Below are 22,721 nucleotides of genomic sequence, written 5' to 3'. Positions count from 1 at the left end.
ACAAGGTTATACCACCTTCAGATTGGCGTAAGTGAAAGGGTAGGAGGCCCTACAACTTTTGGCGGCCTTGTTTTGTGACAAAGCGTATCCTTCACATCTGCGTAATGCACTCTCCCTCATGACGGAGTGCTTCAGAGAAAAATGCAGGGGGGTTATAAGAACAGCCCTTTACCTGAAGTCATACGTATTTGCAGACAGTGAAAACCCTGGTCAGATCCCCAAATTCACTTTCAATATATTAACATCTTGATGCAGGAATTAATTTGTATCTTTTTGACTAGACGATCCCCTAAAGAAACATCCCATGAAAAACCACCTACATATGACCTTGTGCTATTTTACAGAGCACAGCCTCCAAATAGCTGATAAAGACACCCAGATGGTGTTTGGCCTATGTATTTTAGTCAGATGGTTTATTTTCCCTTTGGTAGGTTTGTAATGCTCAAGAAAACATTTTGCCCATCTATCTGCATTTCAGTAGAATACAAACTGACTAATAGGTAAATAATCCATGTGAAAGTAAATAGCCTTAAAGTAAACTGCCTTCACATTCCATTGATCAGCTCAGTCAGCAAACTTTTCTATATTGTCACTAATGTTCTAAATATTTTGGAGAGAAACATGCCAGAAGTATAGAGTATTTCCATTTCTGTCTCACATAAGGTCATTATGAACTCCTCCTTGAATTGATATTGATCCTTCAGCTTGCAGAAATATTCCTCCAATTTATTTTACTTTTGTTGCCGTAGGAATTGCTACTGAAGGTACAAGGAAGAAAATGAGCTGATGCAGAATGGGATCTACACATAAAAATACAACGTGAAGCATCTGCGGCGATAGGCTGACACAGCAGATGCTCTTTAACCATTTCAGGTTCCTTACTATCCAGGGCTGCCACCACTTGGGCATTTCTGTGGCAGCGGCCCCCAGCTTTGCCCAGTTGTAAAAAACAGCAAACGGCTTTCTACCATGGAAATGTCAAAGACCAGCAAGTATTTCATCCTGAAGACACCATTAGAACATATTTTGTCTCTCTTCTCAAAAACAATCTTAACCTTTGGGACCCGCTCAAGTTCAGGATTGTGCTTCAGCCCTTCCTGGACACTCCTTTACATGAAGGCTGCTGAGGGGGTGAAGGACCAGCAGCATGCCAAAACCTGTTCACTAGGGAGAAAACAGGGGCTGAATGTGGGGGAAGGGAGGAAAGTGATGAGAAGGACAGGACATGGCAGAGGGTTCAGCCAGCTCAGCCCACCCAAACCGGGGAAATTTCATCAAAGGAGCGGCCAGAAGCCACTTGCAGAAGGGCTGAGGCGCCTTCGGTTAACAGTACCTGGCCAAGGTCTCACCAAATTCAACAGGCACCCTCCCAGAGCAATGCCAGACAGCTGCTGCTAAGGAAAGATGTGGGCAACAATCTGGCTCTGTTTTCCTCTCCTTACAGCTGCTGTGGTAGGGCTGAAGCTTTCTGCTTCTGCTGCCCCAAAGCTGAATTGAGCCCTGGAGCGAACCCGCGTCAGCGTGTGTGTGTGCGTGCGCACGCGTGGAACCTGCATTTTCACACCATCTCAGTTTCTGCCTGCTTCTCACTTTGGTTAACATTTGAAAAATCCATTTCCCAGAGTGACTTTTTAAAGAGAATGATTTAAAGCTGGAAGCCAAAGGGACCATCTACAATTTTGCTTGCTTTTGGTTTTGCTACTGGATAAAAAGAGTGAAAAAGCCACTCTAGTGGGTAGCTTTCATTTTACCAGCTGCAAAAAAAATATCTGTTAGGAGTATGGTTAGGAGAAACAGTTTACAAGAGTTGGTTTATCAAAACTTGCCTAAGCCTTTCAGATGAGCGCAGCTCAATGGCAGATATGAAAGCCAATGTCTAAGACAGAAATTGGGTCAGCGATCTGCAATAGTGTACTTGCCAGTGTGATCAGCGTGAACCTACAGCTAATGGGGACATCAGAATCTCCCAAACATGAGGATGGTGGAATGACCGGGGTGAAGAAGCAGCCTGTGGAGGTTTGGGGAAGCAGAAAGACCGGGTCATAACAAGGACCATAGACTGTAATTGCTGTTGAAAAGAAAAAGAAAAAGAAAAGAAAAAAAAAAAAAAAAAAGAAAACAAAAGCAGGTGATGTATTTAAGTCTTACTTTCTATATCCTTAATGAAAGGCACTGTTTTTAAAATGGTACTTTTATGCTTAAAACATAAAGTTTTAGATAGACAAAATGTTTGCCAGGAATTCATCTTAAATTAGATTTTGGTTTATTTGCTCTGTTTTTAGCACGTTCTATCTAAATATATATATATATCTTAAAAGAAAAATAAAGGAAAGTAATAATCAAGAGTCATAAATTTCCAGCAATATCACAAAATCCCTCATTAGCTTTCTGAACACTAAATGTCTCCATTGATTTAACAAAACGGACAAGGTCTGTACAATTTTTGAGAAGACAAACATGACCTAGTAACAGATTGGTATCTCTCTTCTTGGGGCTTTTCAGTGCATTTATTTAATGGTTTTGAATGTACATTACTTAACAGAAACATTAAATGCCAGTGCTTTGCAACAGTTTTGTTACTCTTTAAAGTAAACAAACAAAAAATACATTCAAAAAAGCAAGGCTATTTTGTTCATGTGATGGCAGAGGCTTTGGGCAGCTGCAACATGCACTGCTCCTGCTCAGAGACATTACCCAACATCAGTCAGCTGTCACCAAAAGAGTTGCACGGAAAGCATTAAAGGATAAAAAGAAAGGTGGGGCGGTGGGGGAGAACTGAGCAAAATGCCACACATGCCAGCTAGTCTTTCCAGAAGGAAGACACCAGAATATGTATATTTGGGGAAGGAAAGCGGGGCGGGGGGGGGGGGGGGGGGGCGCTGTAAAGACCACTAACATAGAGAAAAACTTGACTTCAGGGGGAAAAAACACAGCAGCTCTCTGAAACTTGTTTAGCAGGTTCGCATTCCTAATGTAATCTGACTTTTGTGTTGGTATTGGTTTTTGCCCTATTTCTTACTTTGCTTTCCAAGAGAAATGTAACAAAACTGAGGTAGAAATAATGGTGGGCACACTCCAGCCTGGAAGATTTCTAATGGATGCTAAATGAAGATTGCATTAAGGACAATGGAGCCGTACGTACATAACAAAAACTCAACTTTACAGTTTGGGAAGGGAAATAAATGTACTTTGAGGGTTCAGTTTTGCTTTGTTATTTGTACTGTTTGTTTGGTCACAGTCCACTGCGTTGCTATAAACAGCTCTGCAACCCATAGCTCTGCCAGCGACCTATACTGATCCCACTCCCTACAGCTTCACCAAAATAACCTCAAAACTATGACTAGAGCTGCGTAACAAAGGCCAGCAGTCACAGCTTAAGGTAATTTGCCTCTCGGAGTCCTACCAAATCTTACGTTTGACTGTTTCAGATGCTAACGTAAACCAATTAAGTGGCTCTTTTTCATCTATGCACCTTCTAAAGTCTGTATCACGTAATTATCAAGGAGCGATATGCTGAAAACTCTTACAGTTTACCAACAAGAAAAATCACTCTGCTCTGGTTTGATCTGACAAATTGGCAAAAGAACCATTTCTGAACGCTGGGAAATCTTTCTGTTTCTATTTTTAAAACTGTAAAGCTTCAGTCATATCACACTTTAGTTTTTTCCTGGATACATTCAAAGTAATTTTCCTTGCCATTTTCCAATTGTTGAGGTAAACATACATATTTAATATAAAGTAACATTGAAGCCTAGCCTATAACTCTCAGCAGTACATAGTGCTTTCAACACATTCCTTTGAGGTACTGTACAAATCACAATCACTTTCCTGAGTTTTTGCAGACAGAACATTAAAAGAAATGAACTGCAGAAATTAAGGTCCAGATTACCATTACCCTGTTTTACCTGTTCTTAGTTTAACACCGCAGAACAGACAGGATTGAGGAATACTGTTGCTCTTAGAATAGCAAAAATCTGGTTCTCTGTCACAACACAACCGTTCATCTCTTTAGTCCAATAATGTTTGAAGTTAAAGCTCTTTATATTAGCACATGCCACCAATGTAATTGTGAGGCAAACAAAAAATAAAGCACCACTTCAGGCACTTGACAGCAACTAAATCTCAAGAACAGCAGAATGGAATCAACACACAGGGTTCATGTCCTTCTGAAATCAACCCACTTGCACCTTGCTCCTTGGTGAGTATTGTCTAGCTTGAACAGAACTGAGCATCAACATGCGCTTTCTGTCATGTGTGGCTTTTTCAGATCAGCAGCTCTTGTTTGATGCACTTTTCCTTCAAGTCTACCCTGGCTCTTTAGAGGCAAGGTAAATTGTAGTCTTCCCAGTACCCTTTGCAATTTTAACACTACTGAAAAGGGTTCTCTACCCTATGTAGCAGGTTCTGTGTGTGCCAACATTCATTACTTTTTTTTTTTTTTTAAAGTAGTATCACTGACTGCAACCAAACATTTTGTTCCATTCAACATATGTATCAAGCTCTTTTTGAGATATGCTAGGCTGTATCTTGCAGAAAGCGTTTTCAAAGTCTTGATATGTAACTGGCCTCAACTGGCTGGGCATAATGGCTGAAAGGTCTGTGGCTGGCATGGCGTGGAGTGGGCCCACCACGGCTTCCTGACACAAGTGAGCCACATCTAGTCCAGAAAAGCCTTCTGTGCGCTGGACAAGCAGTGCAACCTCCTTGTCATTGAGACAGTAATTGTGCTGTGAGAGCAGTTGTACTATTATCTGGTGTCTCGCTGTGCTGTCAGGAAGTGGGATTAAAAGTCGTTTCATGAAGTACCTTCGAAGAGATTCATCAATTTCTTCCGGTTTACTCGTGGCGCAAATTACTACTATTTGGTCCTCAGCAGAAGTCAGTACAGTGTCCAGCTGCATAAGGAACTCGGTTCTCATCCGACTTACTGGACTGTGTTCTTCACTCACTTGAGAGGAAAGGAGCATATCAATGTCACTAACAAAAATCACCGAGGGTTGGCGACACCTTGCCACGAGAAAGGAGGCGTGGACAATTTTTTCTCCTTCCCCTAACCACTTTGTGACAAGGCCAGAGCCAGTGATTTTGAAAAACGTGGCCCCCAGCTGACTAGCTATACATCTGCCCATTAACGTTTTGCCTGTTCCCCGAGGTCCAAATAAAAGGATGCTCCGAGGTAGAGCAGTCAGTCCATTGAATGCATCTGACCTCAATACTGGCCATAAAACCTCCTCCTTAATGACGGCCTTTACTAGATCTAGGCCAGCAATGTCGCTCCAGTCCACAGGAGGTCCTTGGTTGATAATCTCATTGGTAACAAGGTCAATGAGGTGTGTGTCAGTATTCTTCAGTTGCTCGTCCACAGAGTGGTTGGATGAGGTAGCTGCACGAAGTCCCGGGCCTTGCATTGGGTGAGGGAGGAGCTGCCTGTGCTCATCACCATGCTCATTCATTACTGGGGAGGTATACTTCCCAAACGAGTCACTTGATCTCGAACCCAGTGAGTTTTTAGCAGTACTATAGGATGGGGGTGTTAGAGCCCTACCGGACTGGCTGCTGAATTTCCTTTGCTGTTCAGAGGACATTAGCTGCTTTGTTGGCTTAAACGCTAAGGATGATGTTTCAGCACTTCTGTCAAAACCATTCCCCCTGTTCGCATTTGAAATGCTGTTGTCGGGCATTCGATACATGGGACTCTGTGTAGATCTCTGTTGGCCATAGCTGTAATTTCCATAACTGGAGTCCATTTCTCCTTGCCCTGCCATGTAGAAAGCTTTCCTTTTGAGAGAGCTGGCTGAACTGTTTGTCAGGGCAGACGGCGCAATGGGCGTCAGACCGTGGCCCTGGTAGGAGTAGCTGGGGACGGTGGTGGGGGGCAGAGGGGTCGGAGCAGGGATTCCTGAAGGCAGGTACGCCGAGGGTGGCGGGGCACCCCCAGGGCTGTACCCGGGGCCAACAGCGGTTTGAGGAGGGTAAGTGGCGGAAGGGTAGCTGTAACTGGAGAGGTTAGAGGTCCCGTTGTAGCCGGGGACGAGGGCTGGTGGTGGCGGCGGTGGGGGGGGCTGTAAAAGTCCCGAGCTATGCAGGGGGGATGGATGAGGGGATGGAAGTGCAGGTGCTGGCTGGCCGCTGTAACTGGTATGCAAGTACGAGCCATTGTATCCTGCGGCATATTCCTGAGATGGGAGCCCTGAATGAAGACTGGGAACGGTGTGACTTCCGCAGGTGCTGCTGGAGTAACTGGGTTCAGCCAGGTTACTGGCCACCCCAGGAGAGCTCCCGATGCTGGCCGAGACATCTGCGGGAGGGAGGGCTGCACTTACCCCAGCTTTGCTGGCAGTGATAACGTCTGGGACGCAGTTCATGGGATACACGCTCTCCGAGTTCAGCGACGGCTGCCAGGGCTCGCTTTCATTCTTGCGCCCGTTCACCAGCCCCGAGGGAGCTTCAGAGTAATTGCTGAGAATGGGCCGCTCGGCTGGGCCTTCCAAAATACCGGAGTATTTTTCTGCATACTTTTTCAGAAGATTGGAGGCGGTCAGAGCCGAGATGTCATCATTGGCCCAGGCGTACTGGTAGGTGCGCTGCAGGTGCCCCCGGTAGGCTTCCACCTTGTGGGCAGGGGACCGGGTGGTTGAAGTGATATCAAAGTGCTGTTCTGGCCACTGGGCATGCTCCGGCGTCCACTGCATCTTCAAGCCTAGGGTGGGAGGAAAAAACAAAGTTAACAACAGGCTCGGGCTTTTTCAGGTGCTTTTAAATGAGTTCTCAAATGTACTGTCTGTGAACTTCTTAAGCTGTCTGAAACGCTGGACTTAACACCACAAATCCTTAAGGAAAGAAAATGCAATGCCCTTAACAAAGCAGTATAAGCTGCTTGGTTTATTGTAGGCACATACACACGGAGCCACGTTTTTTGCCAATTCAGTAGGGGGTTCCTTGTTAGTTCAAAAAAATATGGGTAATGCCAGATTTCTCAAAATAATTAAATAAGACTCAGTACATTTTAAATACTCTGAGTGCTGATTTATTGTTAACATACAAGGCATCCAACTGCTCTGTCCTCTCTCATCACTGTTTCAGTTTTATATTTTAACCAATATAAAAATATGAGACACAGCTGACAGATCACATCTAGGATACCTCTCTTATTTGGTACTGAACACCTAGTTAGCACAGTATAATGCACCCTGCGCAGAACAATATGACACAGACATAGCAGGTCATTCCATAATCCAACTCTCATCTAAAGTGGTCCACGACAGTTTCAAATCTGCTTCGTGGAGTGCAGCAAAGCAATCTCCCAGGCAGCGCTCCGTCGCTTTCATCACACAAAGCCTACAACTCGGTATGAATTACAACTGGCTCCTTTCTGCCTCTCAGTTCTGTTGTTGAGGCTCTGGAAAAAAAAACAAGCATGACTTGTCTGTCGGTCTCTTGCTTGCTCGCTCTTCCCCTCCACCCCCGCCTCACAGCCTCCAGGGTACAAAGAAAGAGGGTTAAAAAAAAAAAAAAAAAGAAAAAAAAGATGAAGAAAATGAAAAAGCAATGAAGCCAAGTCCCTAAAAGTTCTGTGGCTTCCACAGCTGGCTATAAAAAAAACCCCAAACCATCAATTAAAAAAAAGCAAGCAAATGTCATTTCAAAGCAATTAATCTTGTAAATAATGTGATGTGAATTATGCCCCCTCCTCATAATCCACCGCGCACAGTAAGACCAATTTACAAGCGTTAAGATAACCCCCTCCAACTCATACCTATGCATGGTAGACACATTGCTGATTTTTGTACAGCTGTATCAAATAGACCTCCTTAATCTCTCTCGTATTACCAAAAGTGATTTTTGCAAACAGTCTTGTGCCCTCTGGCACAGATTCCCTGATACAGAGGAGGCCTCGTCGAAATGAAGCATCTGTGGCACTAGCTCCCCTCTGAATTACTGCAGTCTATTTTGACAGCTTCTACCCCCTCCTGTTTTTCTCCCCAACCCCTTTAGCTCTTCATTGCCTGACTCTGGCATCTGACATGGCCACCTTAGCCTTACTGAGCTAAACCTAACACAGCACACAGTTTGGTAACAGAATGGCATGTTTATTCCCTTCTGACTCCCTCTTCCTTGTTTGCAAAACCACTGCACCAGACACTGGAAGTTAATTAGCAGGATGATGCTGTGCTAATTGTGTTAATTTACAAGGTTTTAGTCAAAGAGAATCATGCCAGGGCTGGCACTGCTGTCATGCTTCCGACTTAATGATTAAGAAATACTGAAAACAAGGTGGGAAGGATTGCAGTAATTACACAATAAATGAATAAAGCAACAGATTCATTTGCAATTATATTTTATTGCAGTTGCACTCATTTGCATTTGGATTTGTCATTTTTATTTTTGGATTCATGTATTTGCAAATCACCAAATCATTTAAATTTAGCCTGAAAACTGCAAAGTACCTCTAATTGAGCCTTATATTTTATCAGTACAAGTACTGCAAATCTCAGTACACGTGAGCATGCCATTGATTACTTGTGGATTTTTTTTTTTCCTGAGTGTTCTCTTTCTCTCTCATTTTTCAAACACTTTGACAACTTGAGAAAAAAGTCTGTTAACAATTATACAGTTATCCTATAAAAGTTAATTCAGAGAAGTGCTTTTGACAAATGCAGCTTTGAGACTGAGTTTTTGGCAGATTTATTTCTTTCATTTAGCATTAATATAATCCTTTTTGCTAATTGTTTCTGATGTTTCAACCACTGCCTTTCAGAGGGAGTAAATATATCATGAAATTGGGTGAAATTATAGAAAGCATGCTCATATGAAAAAAATGCAATTTTAATGAGAAACTATCAGAAGCTTTTCAGAAATCATAGTTTGTTAAATTCAGCTGGAAATCTGAAGAGCAAGTCACCAAGAGCCAATTGCAAGTAATCAGTATCTAAAATTCTTCTAGTGTCATGAGATTTACTTCAAGCTTTTTTAAAAGAAAAGAATATTAATGTTCCTGTAACGCAGAACTGCCTAACAGACATACAAGTTCATTACCCCTATTAAAAAAAAAAAAAAAAAGCCAAACAAAACAAACAGAGAAACAAAACTTAGCCCTGTTCTACAATATTGGGCTTATTAGGTTACCAAAACACTGAAAGCTTCTGTTACAGAGATGTAGCAGAACTTGAGCAGATTGATGTTTCACTAGGTAGTAATGAACAGATACCATGAGAAAGACTCTTCACAAAGAATACACTAAAGCAGCAGAGAAACTTTTGAGAAAGAAGGTAAAATAGGAATGGATGGAGCAGAGAATTTGGCTGGGCTGGTACCTGCACTGTCATTAATGAATATGTTTTTGGCACATTGTCTTTAATGGCTTGTAAAAGGAAGACTATTCAATTTAAAGAGATGAAAGAACGCACTAGGTCAGAGCACAACATATACCATACACTATCCACTTAGCAAGCTTGTCAAAATACCTTTCACAAATACTTTAAAAATTTCATCAATTGGTATTTTTTATTTAGAATGGATCATATGCTTTTAAAATAAAATAATTCTATTTCTAGTCACAGTGGGGAGATGTATTTAGGTGGTGTAAAAATTCAATTCTTTGAATTTTATTTGTATAGATTAATTTATTTTCCTTATTATGAGGCTGAAAAGAATGTCAGAAAATCTGAATTATCCATTATAAGACGAGAGGGGAAATCACATCATCAGCATTCTTTATTTGGAATAATTGCTAGATAGACCAGTAGTTTCACATTGTCATGGTATCTTTGGATATGCTCACTGCACAATAATTGAAAGTTTATTTATTGATGCATATTAAATACCAATGCATTTAACAAAGGCTGTAAAGGCAGGATTAGGCTTTGATTAGATAAGCTTAAGAGAACAGGACTTATTCTCATCCCATGAAACATGAGCATTTATTCCAGCACATTGCAATCATTAGTGTTATTTGGAAGCATAGGTTAATAGTTAACCATAAGCATATTTTTTGCATTAGTAAGCAGTGAAGAAATCTGTATTTACATGGAGTCCACTGGAATGGTCTGGACTGGGGGACACAAAGAGCCATTTTCTCAATTTGATATTAATCAAAAAAGCAGCAAACTTTTGCTAGATTTTACTCCGTTTGTTAATAGTTCAATAATTGTTTGACAAAGGTCAAATGTCTGATTTGGGAGAAGAAAAAAGAATAAATTGTAGTTTCTTTTAATTATGCAAACATTCCACCCCCCCCCTCAATTGCTTAATGTTTGCAGCCACTTCCTCTCCATATTTTACATTGTATTTTATTAGTTGCTGTTTGCTTGAGCTGATACACCTTCCTGCATTTTTTTTGTTAGGAATTCAAATGCTGATATAAACATCTAAAATCAGGTAAATAAGGGCATAGGGCATGCATATTTAGAGGTTTGTTTGGGGGTTTTTTTCATGTAATTTAAACTCTGACATAAACCACGGTCGTGCAGATAGTGTATCTACTTAACAACTTACTGAAAATCCGGAAGCACTGCAAGGCTGAATGTATTTTTAAAAAAAATCTTTGCTAACTTAGGAATCCTCTGAGCTATCGACATTTTTGAACTGTGTAAACTGTGCTGGTATGGGCTGTAAAAGGCAAAAGGAAAGGATTCTGTTCTTTAAGTACAGGTATGTACTTATCAGAGAATTGCTTTTAAGATAAATTTAATACATTATATAGGAGAGGCAGTGTAGGCTTTTTTAGCAGTATCTATTTTTCCTTGTCCTGACAGCCCTGCTATACATCCCTCCTCCATAATTTTTCCAGCTGGATCTATCTGAATTACATTTAAAGTAATTACAGTCAACAATTTCATTATTCAATTACTTTGAACCAAGTGTTTGACCATTTTTTTCCCTTCTAATTTTGTGCACTTAGCCTGAAAATGTAAAATCTAATACATAATACTTCATCAGTTTCACATACAATAATTCCATATGGCAGAAATCCACTTACATATTCAGATTTATGAATTAAAATAAACAAAACAACACAAAATGCCAGAGTTAGGAAAAAATAACATTGTAATCTGAACGCAAAAAGGAACAAGCAATGTTCTACACATCCTGGATGTCCAGCAGGGCCCAATCCTGCTGGGAGCTCAAATGAGTTTGTGCACACAAAGAACCCTCCTCCGCTGGTGCCCTCAGTATCACGTCAAACTGCTCAGCCCCTTCCAGGATTATATCTGTTACAGAAGATAAAAAAATAAATAACTAGTCCTCCTTTCAATTTAAATAGAAGGGTTTCTGTTGAAAACAGGCACGGAAAAGTCCAGAAATAGCTAGGACCACACTGGGTGAAAATACAACCAAAGATTTATGGTGTCCCACAGACAAATCCAAACAATGACAATCACCTTCCAACTAACCAACCTGGTTAGCAACGATGTGCTTTAGACAAAGGACACTGGGACTTCAGTAAACCTCTCATCTATTCACATGTCTAATAAAATAATCAAGCTAAAATTAAATCATAAGCAGCTGTGGTTTTCTGAAGATACCGGCAGAGGTTGCATTGCACTTCCAGAGATGCTGGGGAACAAAACCTAAATGACACAGAGCTACTGTGCACAAGGAGCTAGAGACAGGGCAGCACACCAACCTTCCCAGCCAGCTACCAGTTTCAGTTTGGAGCAGGGGCCTCCAACCATTCCTTCAACATACCTGAGGCAAAAGAATATAATTCTTCTCCTGTTGTGGTCTCTCTATTCCTGCCCTGTTTGTCCCTGCAGTGCCTTAGGTCCTATCTAGCACAGGTCTGCAGGTTCCTTTGTAAACATCAGTAGCTCAAGCAGGTTCTTAACTTTAGGCATATGGTTAAATATGATCTGAGCAACTGCTTAATGTGCTGTTGAAAAGGGGTAGACTGTACCAGGGGCAAACAAGTAAATGAGATACTTCTGATAACTGTCTGTAACAGACTTGTAGGAGCACACTGTTGCAAGGTAGGAAACAGCTCCAAAACCACAGCTCTGAGTACCACCGGCCGCCTTCTTCCCTCTAGACTTGCAAGTGGATGTGAACTTCATCACTCTGGATTGCTTATACATTTAGCCAAAGACTCCAAAAGCTGTCCCTGCCCACTGAACTGCTACTCTCACCCCCGTCTCCAATTATTCAAGACATTGAGGATTTACACAATGGACCATAATGATTTTAGCCAAGGGATTGCTTCTTGTGGACATGCAGATATCAGCTCTGCCAAAACAGCTATCAACTTAAATAGGCACTTCACTGGGAACGTGCCAGGACTCCTCAAACCTCATACTTCAGTGAGAGCCAAAGGTGTCAGTACCTTGAGGATCAGGCCCTAAATCCACATTTTAAAATCCTTCTTAAACATGGGGCAGAGCTGAATAAATGAGTCATGCCATAACCACTGTTTGAGACGTAGGACACACAACTCCCTGGGTTTGTACTAAATCTGATAGCATTTTGTAAGACTGTATACTATCATATGTCGCATAATAATAAAAATTAATTCAAGATAAAACATTTCTTTTACACTCCATTTTTTATTAATAAGCATAATTTCAGCTGTTTGAAGATAGCCCAACTGATCTCTCCTAATTGGAAACAGGAGGGATTTTGAAGAGTGGATTGAGCTAATTATGTTTTGCAGGAAAAAAAAAAAGGGGGAAAGAAAATGATTCCCACATTTATTTTCTAATTACTCAGTGAAGACCTCTGCTCCAGTCCATGAGGAACTCCTTTGACGTCAAAGGACTCGGTGGGAGGATGAGCCTCCAACTGAGCTGCCCAGCTGCATGGGCCCAACTTCGGAAGCTTTTTTTCAGTAAGTGGCAGCCACAAACTCATGAAAACAGGCCTGGAAAGTGCTCTCAGCATTTTCTTGGTAGGGGTCTGTTCTTCCTCTTATTATATACAGCCTATGCATGCCATGCGCATCAGTGGGAGCAAGCTGTTGGCAGGGTATTTACAATATGATTCCCATCTAGCAGGGATAGTGAAAAGATTTCAATCTTTAAAACAAAACACTTAAATCATGAGTAATATTGATGATCACATATATGTCAACAGCACTTAAAGATAAAAGTAGTAAGAAGAACAGAACATGTTTTAGGAGAGCCTGGACCGGTTAAAAATGAGATTCCAGACATGGAATCTCAAACTAATACATCCCAATTATCTAATTTCAATACTGTCAAATGATTATTCCTTTTAAATCACACTTTCACACCTCACAACAGCAAACTGCAATATGTTTACAGCAAATGAGTTCTCTCCCTCCAAGCCCCCTCCCTCCCTGCCATTTACATAAAGCAGCGCCTTTGATAGTCACAAAGACATTTCTGGCTAAACAGCCTTTAGCAGATCCATCAGCTTCAAAGGCCTTAAGAAACCGAAATAAGGAGAAATAATAACCAAGCAAGCAAAGGGAAACTAGGGCCAGAGATGACACTATCATACTTTGCCAGCAGACGCAGGCTGGATCCATAGGCCAACAAAGCAGCAGCCCACAGATGTGGATGACAGGGACTGTAGCTATTAGTTAGGCACTCCATGGGACCTCCCAGGATGCTGCCCACCTCCAAGGTATCGGTTTCTCTGCAGCAGCAGTCCTTAAGAGCAAAAACATTCGCAGTTCAGGGCTCCATCCTTGCAGCGTAATCACATTGATACACTATCATTGTGTACCATGAGGAAAATCATTTATGCACGTATGTATCAGAACCCTTCTATGTAGAGAATTGGTCAGATTTGTGATTAATTGTAGTTCATCTTTAAAATATTTTACTGTATCAGTCTGCCCTCACTGTACTCATTTGCTCATAACACTTTTCTAAACCAAGTAGAAAACGCACTAATGAAGACAGTAATTGCAATGAGTTTTCTTTTAACCTATTATAATGCTTCCTCTTCCCAGGCTTTACATTTTTAAGCTGTTTCTGTCAAGTACCTCCAAGCAGTACCATGCCTTTAAAGAACCTGGTATATTTTTTCAATGTCAAATGAGTAAGACCATAATAATTTCTAAGAGAATACTCAGAAGAACAGTAACTCTAAACAACAGTGAGCATAACTTATAAAAAAAAATTAAAAAATCACTTTTTGTCCACTGAATACACGCTTATAGCTATAATGTATTTTTAAAAGATTTAGTATACCACCTAGTCTGCAATTTATGCCTATATAAACATGAGAATCAATATAACTACTGCAGGATAACTGTCGTGATTCTGAGAATTAAAATATTCACATGGTAAAATACAGTCATAAATGAATATGGAGTTTGGCCACTTGGCACAAATATTTATGCACATTTGCAAATGCAAAATAGTTTAGACCTGGAGCATGATTGTGCTCCCACTGAAGTGCTTACTTCATGTCTCCAATAAACCCAACCAAAGCTTTTAGAAGTGCAGCAATATGCATACTCTCTTTCTAAGCAACAAAATAGCAGAAGTAGCCTTTGCCTTGGTTCCCCTTCCAGAAGTGGAGTTTGAGGCACATTTACCTTGAAAGAGCATAATACAAATCCTTAAAAGCAGAGCAGATAAAATACACTCACTACTTTATCGTGTTTCTCACGTAATCAACTGCAGCAGGTGAAACACAGAACCCTGAACTTGTTTTTTAGCAAGTAAGTGAGAGGAAAAAGGAATGAATTTTCAGCACTAGGGAGCCTCATATAGAACATTCAGATTCTGACCTAAACTCTTCCAGGAAAAAAAATTAATACCCGAAAATTATAATTTTCAAATTTTGGATTCTCTTATTTTTTCCATTACTGTTGCTAATCATGATTCAGTAAATTGTTTCCTTTTACAGGAATTTTTTTCTTTCACACTTAGAATTATTGCTTTGGTTCCTCACTGTAAATAAAGCATTTTTAAAACCTTTTTTTCATGTATCTTACATCCATTAAGACAATTTCCTTCTTAAGCTCACTTCCTTTTGCCAAATGAAGATCATCAGGACATACCACACGTGTCCACAGGGACAGCAGAGCTAATGAATATGTATGTTTTATGTCACAACAGAGCACTCCCCTTGTTCTGCAGTATCGACCTTCTCTTATGTGAGTAAATAACAGGTGAGCACTTGTGCATGAGGATAAATGGGGTTAAAACTGCCATAAAGGGACATACTTTATTTGAGCAAGGTGGGCGCACAATAAATAAAGATTTAAGTGATGCTGAATTATTTTTTATATCATGCTGTTCCAAAATGTTAGAAAATAATCTTGCTCTAAAACACAAGACCAAGTTACATAGCAAGAGTTATTTAAAATGTATTTCCTTCCAATTATCAGCAGCAGCACTCTGTATAAATTCCACTACATTATATTTTTTATATATTTTTCAGTCATCATACTTTCAAAAAAAATATGTATGTATGTATTTCATAGCTTTATGTATAGCAAGAGAAGGTTAATGCCAGGGATTTATCTAACCAGCCCTATTCGCCTTACAAATACGAAGGCAAAGATCAATTTCAGTAAGTTTCAAATAACTGTAGTCAGGTTTGACCCATTACATTCACTAACAAGAGCGAAAAAGCAAATTTATATGGGCCAATAACACAATGCTCCAGCCTGTAACCAGGAATACTGCTTTCCTTTTAAAGTGCTCATTCCAAAACGTACCAACATAGGAAAGGTATGAACAGTTGCTTTACTGAGATTAGAGTACGTCTGCTAATTAGCTCAATGAGAACAAATACTGATTAAATGTATATATAGAAGTAATCTGATACTCAAGAAAAAAAATCCTTCTTAAGATGACTCCACAGTGTACCAAGCTTTCACAAAATTTGTTCATGTTATTTATGCATTTCGCTTTTTGGCAATCTGCACATTAATTTTTAATGAAATAGTAAAGAGATGTGGCGTCTCGCACTTCGATAAAAATATTCTATAGCCAGGACTGGGTGACATAGTGCATTAATTCAGTGTCCTTCACTCCTGGGACCTGCGTATAATTTAGTCCAGCCTGAAGAAAATAACTTTGATCTGAAGGCTGTGGAAAAAGCTACATATGAAATGAGTTTTGGTGGGTTTAGTGTTGTTTCTTATATACAAGACAACATATGAAGATAAACTGCTTTAGAATGCTCCTGACGTGGCCCAGGATTAAGAGCAGGGAGCTCTTAGCAGAGCTCATCCACTCTCTCCCTTTTCCCCGTCATACCAGACACACACCACACACATTTCTCTCTACTATAAGCATCAGAGCGGCTAGCGCTGGCATACACTGTCTTTCCAAAGAGCATATCCCGCGTAAAAGGATTGTATTATCAACCCATATACTTATTTGGTCTCTCCATTAAAAACAAACAAACAAACAAACAAACGTCTATATTTGAACATGAGAGATGACATTGTAAGCAGGGGTGATGTTATCACAGGGAACCTGAGATTTCCTCCCCAAGGTAGGGAACACCTTAGTTAAGTCATCAGAACTGTACTAATCACGCTTTTAGGGAAAACAGAGCTCCAGCACGGCTCCTTTCCGGGCTTAGCTGCACGAGCAGCTGACCCTTCCTTTCCTTCCTGCTCCCCCCAAAGCAGTGAAACAAGATTAAAAGCAGAAGCATAACCAAAGAACTGACATCCCAGAAACACTAAGCTGAGCTAAATCTTTTCCCCACTTAAAACTTTCGATTATTGTATTCCACAAATTCCAAAGATTCTTTCTTGTGCATTCAATAAAATTTATCTGAATTAACTACTGAAAAATGGAATATAGCCAATTTTTTGCATGCTCTTTGTTTGGGACTTACTGTATTGTTTCCCGAGTGTCTGAAAGGAACTATATAGATTGTTCAGTTAGCTTGACAAATTATCCGGGGGATGGGGGGAGGAGGAACAGAGAATTTTCTATAGACAAACATAGAAATCTCTCTCTATATATATGCATATACATTTATATATTTTACACACACAGAGGCACCAGAGAGAGAATGTCTTAACTGAGAAGTTTAACTCTGTGTATGCTGAGATTTTTGCCACATTCCCGGAGAGAGTGGGAAAGAAAAGAAACTAACTCCTCATGTTATATGTTGGTTCTCCTTTCTCAAAAAGAGCCAAGTTCATCCTGCAACAGGAAAAGTTGAGCCATGTCCTGAAACACACGGTGTGTCATGGAGAAGGTGCACAGGCATTTCAAGGGACAGAAAAGAACAACGCGCTGGCTCTAAAAACAGAAAGAAATGATAGAGCCCAGCTGATAAAACGTCACATTCCTTCGCAGCTATCACACAAATTCAGCCTTTTCTGTAAACAACCTTCAAGAGACAACAAAAATCTAAACCATGTGATGATCATATCAATAACTAGCTGAGCACTGTTGATAGCTTAAATAACAATAAACTGTGTTATTTTTCCTGTAATTTTGTCCATAGTGTTATTGCATATGTAGTCACCTAATGATGAAATAGTTTTAAAATTTGCTTCAGAGTACAGAAGTCAAGCTCCACTGATTAGCACCTCAAAGCACACTACAGGCGCACATTTGTATAGCTGAATAATAGCACTTGTGTTTGTATGATGTTCTAAAAAACAAAAAAAATGCACAATTTTACTTGGTGTTTGATGATGCACACTGATGAAAGTCCTTTCTCTCACAAAATATACAATATATCACAGCTAACTGTAAGAATTTCAAAGACAAGGTAGAAAGGTAACATCACAAAAAAAACCAAAAAGGGGTTTTGGTGTCCATACGAGATGCCTAGACCCTGAGGTTCATGGGCTTGATTCTCCTGTCACTTCTCTGGTTTGAAGTCACAAGAACTACTGAAGTTTACAATTTATTGTGAAGGAGATAAATGTGTCCCACTTTTTACTTTATGATTTTCTTTTTAGGCAACAATTATTCAGCAGTTAATTACACAAACGATATTTTGTTCACCAGCATTTGGGTTTTGTGCCACATATTTAATAAAAACTCATCACAGAAAATATTTCATTCAAATCCAGACAGAGACCTCTGATATTTGCTGCACTAGCTCGCTTTCTGATTTATTTCCTATGTCTAATAAGGTGGCTTTCAAACTTTATCGAATGTGAACCTTCCTAAGATTTGCTGTAAACTGACTGGACAGAAGTCTGATTTCAGCCACAGTCTGAGACCGCAGTCCAACATACCACCTTCAGCAGCACCACATCTTCCATGTGTGTCCCCCTTTTGTTGTTTCTCCAGTCCTAATTTATTACAAGGTTTTAGTTATAAAACTCTCCATTCAATTTTGTGTTAAATAATATTATAAAAGGGCATCCACATGAATTTAGTATTAAAAACACTACCAACAGGAACATTAGGATTTTACTAAATATTCAGCAACTATTAGCTTAAACTCTTTTTTCTGTTAATACTTTTCATTCAGAACGTGTAAGACACAGGAATGACTTAAAAGAAAGCTTAACATTAATACAGTTAAACACACTTACCATCAAAAATTAAGTTCATAAACTAACAAATATTCACTGAAGTATTTGATACCAGTAATATAAATTTATTAAGATTTGTTTGTACTTTGGAAAAATTTTTTAGAAGTTAAAAAAAAACCTAAACCAGGTTGAATTATGAGGTACTGTGAAAGCTGTGAGAATTTCATGATTGCAAAAACACATTTAGATTTACAGATAACAATTGAAAGGTGCACTACACTAATCAGAGGAATGCATAACCTCTGCAAAGCAGATAGGAGTGAATAATTTTAATTTTCTCTCTTCTTACGGCTTTATATTCTTAAGCAACGGAAGAAGAGGAAACCTAAATATGATCCTATTTAGATATATTAACTGAAAAGCCTTTGTAGAATTTTTAAGCAAACAGGATTGTGCTTCCAACGCTGCCCATCTAGTTTTCCAGTGTGTTAAATTGGACGGCTACTTGGACAGCTCTCTATTCATTACTGAACTGTGGAAAGGAAACACAGAGGTGGCATTTTCCTTTTGAACCATCTAATGCCTCGTAGCCAGATTCCAAAGCAGCAAGGAGAGATTTCTTTTTTTTTTTTTTCCTAGACAAGCTGTCGTAATTGAAATGAAGTCTAATCAGACTCATTACTGTTTTCAGCAATTTGCACCACCAAAGATGCTTATTAGGTAACAGTGTTTAATAAACCGCTCTTTAGAAAACTACCAGTAATGAGCTCTTAACAGCCAATCTTTAGCGTGAATGTAATGTGAAAAGTGTTCCTAGCGCTGAATAGATTTTCACATTTAGTAGTGTCATAATTAAGCTCAAGGAATTGGTAGCTGTGATGATAGATTTACTGCAATATAGACTTTTTTCTCCCCTGAAAATGTATTTGAAAATACTTGGGGTTCAATAATATTTCCAGAGCAAATTTTAAAACTACTTAAAAGACTGTGCTAGACTGGATTAGCTCTGTAAATGGTACTTAATCAGAGAGTATTTGGGGAATGCAGAGAGTACTGTAAGTCGGGTATCATCTACCAAGCATGCATAAAGTTAATTCCACCTAGCTTTGTTTGACTGCTTTTCCATTAATTAACAATTTCCAGTCATTAATATACAAATAATAAATGTTGTTGTCACCAGCTGAATGATAATGAACAAAAATGGCCAATAAAAAGAGATACTTGAAGAAATACTTGTCAGTTCTCCTTCCACAGTAACAGCTGAAAATGCTTGAGAAAAAAATAGACCAAATTGGTTGGTTTCAAAATAACATTATGGATGTATAATACAAGTATATATTTAGGCATATACACAAGTATACAACTAACGCTGTTTTTCTTGCACATACCATCAACCCCTAGTACCTACTTAGCACCAAAAAAACAAAGTTCCTAATGTAAAGAACACCACAGCTCTGAAAATATAACGTTGTGACATATATTATTCATAAAACACAGCCATCAGCAAGAAATAAGTTTTCATCAATAGAAAGTTCAATTTAACTAGACATACACCTCGCTGCACTAGTCATATCAATACTACTACCTAACAAATGCTGAAAGAGGCAAAAAAGAAAATAAATTGCATGTATAAGCTCTAGCTAATTAAATATCCAGAGCGAATCTTGAAGAATAGCCATCGTTCTCTCACCAGATTGATTTAGGCCTGACATAATATTTAAAGTTATCAATAAGATATGACCAAGACTGCTTTTTTGTCTCCCCCTAGGAGAAATACATAGGGATGCAAATGTTTTACTTACTAGAGATTCTGCTGCAGAAGGTTTGGGTCGGCAGCCAAGACTTTGGAAAGAAGCACATAAAGATGAGTAATCAATAATGAAACTACCAACCAAATGATGAAGACTAATTCTCTTGAACTGAGATTTTTATATCAAAATTCCATCTTAAGATGTTAAGAAGAGTTCATTTACTGAATGAGTGCTCTCATTACATCTTTTGTATGCCCCAGCCCCCAAACTTCAGTAATCCTAAATGCAGCCTCTAAGCCTCCATATCTGTTTGCAGCTTTCTGAATCAATAGGACTGTGAGAACTGAGACTACCAATTTAATCCAGTTTCATTTGATTTTGTGGTATGTGCTTCTTTGCACTGCAAAGTGGAAAAAGGAAAAAAAAAACCCCAAAACCAAAAAACAACCCCACACCCAGAACTCATTCCCAGATGGGTTTTTGTAGCTTTCAGATCAAAATATCTTCCGGTTTCTTAAGTCTGAACTGAATTTGTACTCAGATCCAACATTTTTAGTGCTGCTGCTTACCCTATCACGCAATTCCAAACTCTGCACCTTTAAGTGACACACTTAGCTTCTGCTCTCTGTAAAATAACATGACATAAAAAACCATAAAATAAAATAACAGAGACTCCACAGCTGCTTTGGACTGCCTCCTCTTGTACTCCTGAATAATGCATTAAACTTCACATCATTTGTGAGTGACAACTTGATGCTCTAAGATACATAATATGCATTTTGTACTGTTGATTTTACTAAGCGCAGATGCTCTGAAGCATCAATTGCTCATCAATAAGTCCTTCAATATCATACATTATGATATTTTTAGTAGTCTAAAACTGAGGTTGATGGAAATGTAGCATCCACAGGAGGTATCTTATGCATCATTATAAAACTATGGTCACCATCCTTTTTTACTTCTAACATAAGATTAAAGCAGGGGGGAACCTTCGGTGTATTCCTTCTGTATCCTAGCACTACCATAAAAAAAAAAAAAAATCACTCTTCAGCCTCAGATCCATCAGTATTGTATCAAGCCTACAAAACACCAGTCTGCTCACCTAAGATGCTGACCCCAAACAACGCCTGACTTTCAATAGAAATTGAGACTCTTCCTTCTGATATCTCTAGGCCTGCTTAGCCTGATCACAAAAGCTTTCTTTATCAGAATCTTAGAGGAGTTTCCATTGAAGAACTAGGACCTGCCAAATTTTACACTACTTACAGGCTGCTACCCTGAGATGGAGTGTCACATATACAGGAGTACAGAATAGCATAAGAAATTGCAAAAGTGTAGGAAGTCAAAGAAGGAGATGAAGCTACAGAGGCAGGTGAAACTCAAGGCAGAATTTGCCCCAGAACACCGTGGATCGGTGAGAAGGAGCAATAGCATCCTAAAAAAAGGACAGTGAGAAGAACCTTTAAGATTCATGTTGAAGTTAAGGTGCTGTCATCAGCCAGTGCCTCCGTGGTGTCAGGGGGTGAGGACTCCCCACAGGGGCATGGCTGAGCAGGGGGAGACAGCTCTAGTGGTAACGTTTGCTGTTATTGAAACCTAAGGTGAGCCCTGGAGTGGTTCGTCTTGGGACAACTCCACCAAAGGACAGCATAAACAGCAGAAACTGGAGTCCATGTGAAATCTATTGCACCTTCTACAGCGGCATAGACATTATTTTCTTCTCCATCAGTGAAATTCCAGTATTATAGCCCAGCTTTCTCCCAGACAGGACCCAGCATCAATCACAGTTTGCCCTTCAGCAAAAGGTACCATAAACAATCCATAGGGTGCCTTTGAGTACAGAACACCTCAGATTTCTCTCTTCTCTTGTTTATGGCAATTTTATTTAGATTTTTTTGTGAGGTAGACAGCAGCTTGGATGAATTACCATATAAAATTGTTTCACTTGGTGTTCTGCATTTTTTGTTTGTTGGCTTTTTTAAAAAAACACCCCCCCAAAAAACCCCAAAATAAACTTAATTTTTCCGAAGAGAAGCAACCACTTGTCTGAATGATTGCACACAAACCACCTCTGCGGACTGCCGAGGTTACTGTTCTATTATGACACATTTACAAAAGCTACATAATAGATGAGTTGCAGCAGATGAGAACATTTGTCCAACAGAACTGGAATCCTTTGTATTATGGCAGACAATATTCCCTGCACTTCAGATTGGTTTAGACACACAGACTTGCCTAGTAGGTCTGTCTTTAAAGGAAGAGCAGTCTAGTACACAACTTCCCTGACTGAAATTGCTTATGGAAATATCTCCTTATAAAATGAAGGAGGCAAAAGGAACAATACCAGGTCCTATATAATACAGTTGTGGGTTTGTCTGGGGGATGGGGGTTAATAAAGAAAATGCATGTGTGAGTGAGGAAAACATCCACGGCCTTTGGAGGGATTGGGGTGAGCATAGCAGAATCTAGCAGTCCTTGACTTTTACTTTATTTTTCATAGAGTCTATTTTCTGCTTTTCTACTGTAGAGCTTTCTATTTATTTTAGCATAACTCTGTATCTTTGTCATTAAACAATCAAGTTCTAATAAAA

The 22,721-nt window shown here is 39.5% G+C and overlaps 1 protein-coding gene across 3 annotated transcripts in view; it reads right to left on the bottom strand.

Moving 5' to 3' along the window:
• Positions 1 to 22,721, bottom strand: part of FIGN (fidgetin, microtubule severing factor) — a 105,955-nt gene that overhangs the window by 3,000 nt on the left and 80,234 nt on the right. For all 3 annotated transcript variants that reach the window (XM_052792865.1, XM_052792866.1, XM_052792867.1), the window contains one exon: positions 1 to 6,700. This exon is cut by the window's left edge and continues 3,000 nt beyond it. In XM_052792865.1, the coding sequence (XP_052648825.1) occupies positions 4,452 to 6,700 (2,249 nt within the window). In that variant the 3' untranslated portion in view covers positions 1 to 4,451. The remainder of the gene's footprint in view (positions 6,701 to 22,721) is intronic.

The sequence above is a fragment of the Harpia harpyja genome, chromosome 7, assembly GCF_026419915.1.
Source record: "Harpia harpyja isolate bHarHar1 chromosome 7, bHarHar1 primary haplotype, whole genome shotgun sequence".
NCBI lineage: Eukaryota > Metazoa > Chordata > Aves > Accipitriformes > Accipitridae > Harpia > Harpia harpyja.
Note: the sequence above shows the minus strand (reverse complement) of the source record. Positions and strands in the feature narration are given on the sequence as shown.